This window comes from Gadus morhua, chromosome 2 (assembly GCF_902167405.1).
Source record: "Gadus morhua chromosome 2, gadMor3.0, whole genome shotgun sequence".
NCBI classification, from domain to species: domain Eukaryota; kingdom Metazoa; phylum Chordata; class Actinopteri; order Gadiformes; family Gadidae; genus Gadus; species Gadus morhua.
This window is the reverse complement of record NC_044049.1, coordinates 16,620,921-16,628,420: the sequence shown is the minus strand read 5'-3', so window position 1 is coordinate 16,628,420 and position 7,500 is coordinate 16,620,921. Positions and strand designations below refer to the sequence as shown.

General features: G+C 42.6%; 1 protein-coding gene across 1 annotated transcript in view; it reads right to left on the bottom strand.

Annotated features, from left to right (window-relative positions):
- Positions 1–606: 606 nt before the first annotated feature.
- Positions 607–7,500, bottom strand: part of rapgefl1 (Rap guanine nucleotide exchange factor (GEF)-like 1) — a 35,999-nt gene continuing 29,105 nt past the window's right edge. The window contains exons 14-16 of the mRNA XM_030346016.1: positions 7,383–7,447; positions 6,931–6,985; positions 607–5,926 (exon numbers count right to left, since the gene is read on the bottom strand). Coding sequence (XP_030201876.1) covers positions 5,802–5,926; positions 6,931–6,985; positions 7,383–7,447 — 245 coding nt within the window. The 3' untranslated portion in view covers positions 607–5,801. The remainder of the gene's footprint in view (positions 5,927–6,930; positions 6,986–7,382; positions 7,448–7,500) is intronic.

The window sequence follows — 7,500 nt, the reverse complement described above, 5'->3', positions numbered from 1 at the left end:
TAATATTTGGATTAATAACTGCTGCACATTTCTGCAAATGATTATTATTTTTTTGCAGACACATAAAGACCATATTTGAGGCTCCAAGCGGAACCAGGTGCCGGAAATTCAAGACACTTCTATGTATGTGCATGAAATGACTCCTCTAGTTATAGAGCACACAGCACTTTTTCTACCTGTACTCATTACTACTACACCCAATCCCCCTCCTCACCACCTCCATCCCAGCCCTGAATTCAAATCCTTCGTCCTAAATATAACTCTCTTCCTAATGCGGACTGGAAACGCAGCTCCCTGGTGACCTCCTTCCCAGGTGTCCAGTTCTTCAGGGGCACACCGGGAGTGAAATTTTTGTCTAGACACACGTCCAAACACATTTCAATGCACCGAGCATGCCCGCACATACGCACAAACACGCAGATAGACTGTGTGCACATGCAAGAGGTTGTCTTGCTACTATATCTTTTATGACTGTAAACTGACTCACTAGACACACAAGATCACTAAACAAAATATTGTGTGGCAAACACCCATAATCCCTAGAGGGATACACACACACACAGACACACACACGCACACACACAAATTCAGGCTGGAACAATGTGATTGTGGTCAGACGGTTTTTATTGAGCTTGTGTCCTGTGGTGTGTGAGAGGGGTCAGAGGTCAGGAGAGGGGGCATCAAAACTTCTCAAGCCAATCCCTGATGATCTCGTTACTTTCACTGGTTGATTTTACTTTCTTAAGTTTCAAAACGTTCAAATTCAGCTGATCCTTGCATTTTTTATAGGTTTTCTCACATGTCAGTACCCCAATGACAGGAGACTGTCATGGGACTCGGCTGTCGGCCAGTTTTCCACTGCCGCAGCAGACTAGAACCCGTCCACCCGCTTGACAGCTTGGGATACTGCATTAAAAATACAACCTCAATATTCTGTGTATGGGTTGTTGACCTAACCATTACAATTCAAATGTAAAATATTTTGGGTGTGTAGACAACTGGGGAAGAACAGAGTGAGTTATTGTTATTATATTTCTGATATTAGGCCGATTTTACCTTTCGGCAATAACTCCTGTCAGCGATAGTATCGATATACGGTTTGCTTAATTGACCATTGCTTAATTTAAAAAAAATATATAAATACAGCCCAGGCTTTTTATTCTTTGGGGGGGTTGGGGGGGGGTGGTACCAATGTTGGGGCGATATGAAAGAAATAGTAATCTTGATAAACACATTCAATTTGGCACAATATTACAAATCCCATGTTTCCTAATTAGTTCCAAAAAAATGTCAAGGAAATTATGCATATAAATCATTTTAGAAAAAATATTTCAAATCTCATATTGTGATAATCTTTATGGCTTAATTTTCTCATCGCAACATGACAATAAATTAACAGCATACATAACAATATTGTGTTATACATTGGGTGCCGTTCCCCCCTCTCCCCCCAGAAAAACCTCTCCTCGTCTGCCCTCTGGTCCAATGACAGCTCAGCGTGCATCACCCCTCACGTTTCCACGGTAACGAGGACATATCAATGTAAACAACCACTTCTGTACAAAAATAAGCAAACAAACCAAAAAATACATCCCCAAGCTGTTGATAGAAAACAAAATAAAAAATAACAAAGAGATCCAAACTGTACAATTCATGAACTCATAATAATTTCAAATGTCAAACGAAACAGGTGGGAAAAACACATTCTCTTTAAACTCGAAGGTTAGCATCGCTGTACAATACCTCATTCTTCTCATCTTTACACAAAAAATAGAACAAAAACAGACACACAAACAAAAAAACAACTAGTCAAATAGTTCTCTGTGAGATGACTTTGCCGTCCTGTAGCTCATACATAAAATAGAGTCTCCATATTATTTGCTTATTTACAGCATAGCAGTATGTACAAGGGGGGAGGGGTTCTGCATTTTCACACAGGCAACACAACGGACAGCCCAACCCAAGGGGCCACCGCCACCTAGGAAGTGGTCCTGAGAAAGCCACAGGCAATATATTGATGATGTCACCTTCTACAGGGATTCCACACTGCCTCTGGAGCCCAACGACCCGTATTAATGAAATCTAGGCTCCATCGCTCTCATGATTTATTTTGTCTTCTGCGAAATAGAAAAAGAGGTGGTACTGGAGGTAATGGCTATTTTCTTTATGTCAACTTTTCTCCAATGTATATGAAGTTAAACATTTCATTCTGACGAAACAAGCAACTCATTTGTTGCCAATTGTATCAAAAGGGTGAAGCTGCACGAGGTGAGATGTGAAATAATATTTGATTTCATCACATATTTTAGGGGGAAAAAAACATTTTAAGATAGGTTACCCCAGGCATTCTGACTGTAAAACGAGGTAAAGTCAAATCTAGTCATCAAAGGTTTGTGAGAATGTGGCTTTGGTTTAAGGGTTTGTCTGTGGTCAGCGATCAGTTCAATTCATGTAAAGCAAAAATTATGCTATTGGACACATGATGACATCCGTCCCACCTTTACTCAAACTCTTGGTATTAATACTTAGCCCCAATATCAAAAAATATATTATTTCAGTTGCGGGTGAAAATGTTCCAACTTTTGCTGAATTCCAAAGTTGAATTTGAGTTAAAGCCTTACTGTTAGATATTAGGTTGGTGAGTGACAAGATGAGTATTTAAAAAATTCTACAGAGAGGAGACGGATGTGGTGAAGTTCCGAGTGGTGGTAGTCAGGTGATTCTAGCTATTCTAAAATGGAAGCAGATCAATTAGAAACAATATAACTATCTCATTTGTGACATCACAAAAGGAGCAACGATTTCACATCAAGATCTGGATGTCGCTCGCACAAGCGAGAGCAAACTGTAAAACAAAACGAAACAAAGCAATAATATTAATAATAATAAAAAAGCTGGACTCTAGACCTGGTTGCAGCCGCAGCGTATAGTAAGAAGTAGCCGTATTATAACTATAATAACTATAAGAAACAGTTAAGACTGAACTGTGATCAACTGTACACACACAGTACCAATCCATCGAAACACAACTCGAACAAAACACTATTGAAAATCTAATATATTATAATAATGATTATTAATATAGTAAACAAAACATATCTCTCTTTTGCACCCCCAATGTAAGCGAAGCCCTGAGGTGAGGCAAAAAGTGCTTAGTTGATGCAAATACGTTGGCCAGCCACACAGACACATGTTCGCCTCGCGTCCAGCCACACACACGGCCTCCTGAACCCTTCCTGCAGTGGCAGGACCACATGGGCCGTCACTTTGGAATCCATCTTCTCAACAACTGATTTTTTCAAATTACCAAAAGCAAGCCAGATTCTGTGATGACAGCAGCTGTTTTCAGACAGGCTAAACTGAAGAAAAATCACTATTCTTCTTGAAAAGATAAGTAGTTATTTGAATCACACAGTGAACCAAACCCTAAATATCTAATCTTAGATTGTGGAAAAATAGCGTGCTTTTCTCAGTGTACTTTCCAATATAATCCGGCAGAGGAACCTTCCAGAATATACTGTTACAATACAATATACAACCTTGGCCTTAGCCAGGACAGTAGCTGCTGCTCAATGAAGAAGAGAATTAGCTTATAACAATAGAAACCGCTGTCTCATTAAAATATACTTTGGTTAGGTCTAGCAATGTCCTGCTTCCTCGTATCACACACGGGGTAACAGGACGCTGCGAAAGCTGCTAATAATTTAATGTACACACTTTCATCCAACCAACCAATGAAATGCTGAGAGTATCATAATGTCCACGCATCATCACGCAACATATGTTGAGTTCATAGAGTAGGCCAATCCAAGGTGACGGTAGTTTTCTTTCCATTAGTTAACTGAAGGAATATAACATCTGCCGCGGATCCACCGCCATTTTGGATCCATTCCTCATGCTGTCCATTGTTAAATCCTTCCATTGCCACTACGATGTAGCCTGTGGCGGCACAGAGTTAGCAGCAAGGTGCATGATGGTCCGATGTCTTGAGTGTTTACAGTCTATCATCGTCATTCTTGTACATGCAGATTTAAAGACCACATAGTGTACTCTTTCATAACCACTGAGTGTCATTTCCAAGGATATGACGTATGTTCTATGTATCTATGTCTCTGTTTTTGAATGGCAAGGGGTGTTTAGTCAGTTGCTTTCAAGTCAAATATATCCTTTCGCCGGTACATTTTAGGAAACCTGCCAGTTGGTTAAGTTAGACAAACCATAAATTCAATTTGATGTCTCATACAATACATTTCTAGGCAGATGAGATTCTTCACAAGAACATCCAATTCATCAAATAACTGCCCATTGTTTATACTCACTTCAGTGCAATATGTCGATTGAGATTGAGTGTAGAAATGCTATGAGCAACAGTTGAAGCGGAAACCAACAAGCCCTATAAGAGGTTGATGTTCATTAGGCGGCCTTTCAGATTGTCTGTGGTCTGATAGGTCAAGAGCGGAGGGGATCGTGTTTGACACACAAAACAGGAAGAGGACATAGTAGTCTGACTCTTGCGCAAGCTCTGAGTGTTCTGTCCTCTCTTGGTTAACTTTCTCCTTTCAAACACGACAGAGCAAACAATTCCACTGCTGTCCGGCTCCCCCAGCTCTGACTGTGTTTGTGGAGTATCCCGCATAAAACGCAAAGACGGAGACGTCTGGTGTTCCAGAATGTTCTTCGGCTCCTTTGCGTGAAAGAGTGACCGTTGTGAACCGAGTTTAATCAGCAGTATAGTCCATCCTCCTGACTGAGGTTCCAGGATAATCCAGATAATCCAATTCCATCTTTTAGAATTTTTCTTTGAGGACGTTCAGGTCCAACAGAAAACCTTGTTTCTGTGGAGAATGTCTTTAGGGGTTCAATGTTATTCCATTGAGAAGTTTGCCCGGCCCACTTGTAGTGAGTGGAGCAACACCTGCTGTGTTATTCGGTGGTGGTGGTGATGTTTGCGGTGGAGGTGGTGTCATCCTGGCCCAACCACAAGGGTTTGAACCAGGGTTCTCTCTGTCTTTGGGGGTTAGGTTTTCTGGCCAGCAGACAGACCAAACAACAAAAACAGAGGGACCGGACTGGCAGTGTTGACACTGAACAACTGCTAACTATAGTGGAGAAAAAGTGTGTGTGTGTGTGTGTGTGTGTGTGTGTGTGTGTGTGTGTGTGTGTGTGTGTGTGTGTGTGTGTGTGTGTGTGTGTGTGTGTGTGTGTGTGTGTGTGTGTGTGTGTGCGTGTGTGGTTGTGTGTGCATGCATGTGCGCGCGTGTGTGTGTGTGTGTTTGAGAAAGGGAGAAAGATAATGAGATTCTCCCCCACTATATGCATGTGCGTTTATGTGTGTGTGTGTGTGTGTGTGTGTGTGTGTGTGTGTGTGTGTGTGTGTGCGTGTGTGCATGCATGTGCGCGCGTGTGTGTGTGTGTGTGTGTGTTTGAGAAAGGGAGAAAGATAATGAGATTCTCCCCCACTATATGCATGTGCGTTTATGTGTGTTTGTGTGTGTGTGTGTGTGTGTGTGTGTGTGTGTGTGTGTGTGTGTGTGTGTGTGTGTGTGTGTGTGTGTGTGTGTGTGTGTGTGTGTTTGAGCATGTGTGTGTGTGTGTCTGTGTGCCTGCCTTCATGTGTGTGTGTGTGTGTGTGTGCGTCTCTTTAGCTCAACCAGCTCACTGTGCCACACCCTACACGTCTCATCACAAATTTCTTCTCAGGCAGCGGGCTCCTTTCAAAGAGAGAAAGAGTTTATCTGCCGGTTATATCCCCAGAGCGACCGGCCGTCGGGCCCTCTCCGTCTCCAGCCCCGTGCCGGGGTCTATGTGTCTTTGGGCTCCATCTTGCAGGACATGTCGAAGAGAAGGTTCTGGTTGTCAATCACTTGGAGCTGCCGCACGTACGCTTTGGTCTGGAGGTGTGAGGGGGAGGGCTCTGTTTCCATGACTACCACCACGACGATGATGAGGACGATGATGAGGACGATGAGGATGATGATGATCGACGGGCCGTGGAAGGGTGGAGATGATGGGTGGGGGAGAGACACAAAAAGAGAGAGACATTGGTCAAGGAGGACAGGGAGAGAACGTCACAGGGAGGGTAGGGGAGTAAGAAAGGAAGGTGTCAGATATTTCAAGATGTAAAAGATAACCACAAGGTGGAGACAAATCCCTAGATAATGTCTCGGTGGGTAGTGTGTGTGTGTGTGTGTGTGTGTGTGTGTGTGTGTGTGTGTGTGTGTGTGTGTGTGTGTGTGTGTGTGTGTGTGTGTGTGTGTGTGTGTGTGTGTGTGTGTGTGTGTGTGTGTGTGTGTGTGTGTAACAAAGTTTCATTACTCATATTGAGTGGATCGATAGTTTCTTCTCTGTCTCCTGAGACTTCTGTAGAGTTTTGCACATCATTTTAACTTGTATCTCTTTTGTCCTGCACCTCTTCTGCGACCCCCACATCTATCATCTAGTATAAATAAACCGCAGCTTATCTTAAATAGGCCGACATGGCTACTGCAGGTTCGCAATGGAAATGGCCCACATTCCAGCGCTTTACAAACGCTACCTCCTCTCCACTCCCGGCTGAGTTATCAACCTGGATCAGACTCCACAGGATCCAGGTGGGATCAGGTGCTCTGATTCTAACACCGCTCTGGCAGCTACAGCATGCTAGGACCCGCACGTTCTGGCTGGCTACATGTCATTAGCATGCTGTCTATGCTAGCGTGTGAGGTGACGGCATGCATGACGCTTGCACACACAATACTAGTTCATGTCTGTGTGTGTGTATTTGTGTTTATGAGTCTTTGTGTTTTTTAAGTGTGTGTGTGTCTTTGTGTAAATGGCATTGGTGTGTGTGTGTGTGTGTGTGTGTGTGTGTGTGTGTGTGTGTGTGTGTGTGTGTGTGTGTGTGTGTGTGTGTGTGTGTGTGTGTGTGTGTGTGTGTGTGTGAGTGCTTACCTAGCGGAGTGCACCTGTATCGCCTTATCGTCCTCACCATCTCCGCTACTTTATGCTGCCATGGGGACAAGATTGAGAAGAGAACAAAGGAAAACAGTAAATCCATACTGGTGTACTGATATCAAACGGATAATAAAGGATCTGGATAATAAAAAATAAATAATTCCTTGCTTAGTGAGGACCTTGCTCTGTGAGGATCTTCTCCTCCATGGTCAGTATAAGAATATATGATACATGATATATGATATCATATTATATATTATATAATAATATGTCATATGATATATATCACATGATCTATGAAATTAAATGGCATTATCGGGCTAATATATGATATGATGAGACTATTTAGTGAGTAAAGGCAATAAAGTGGCACAAAAAAATTATCGATGTATCTTTTGAAAACGTTATCCACCTGGTTGTGTTTTCAACCAATCATTTGGCTCACTCACCATCTTCTCGAAGTTCACCATCTCCCCGTGGAACGTCTTGCAGCTCTCGTGGAGGAAAGTCAGGTCTAAGGAATTTAACAGAAGAACAAGAGGGATACAGCTAGAGTTGAATAAATGA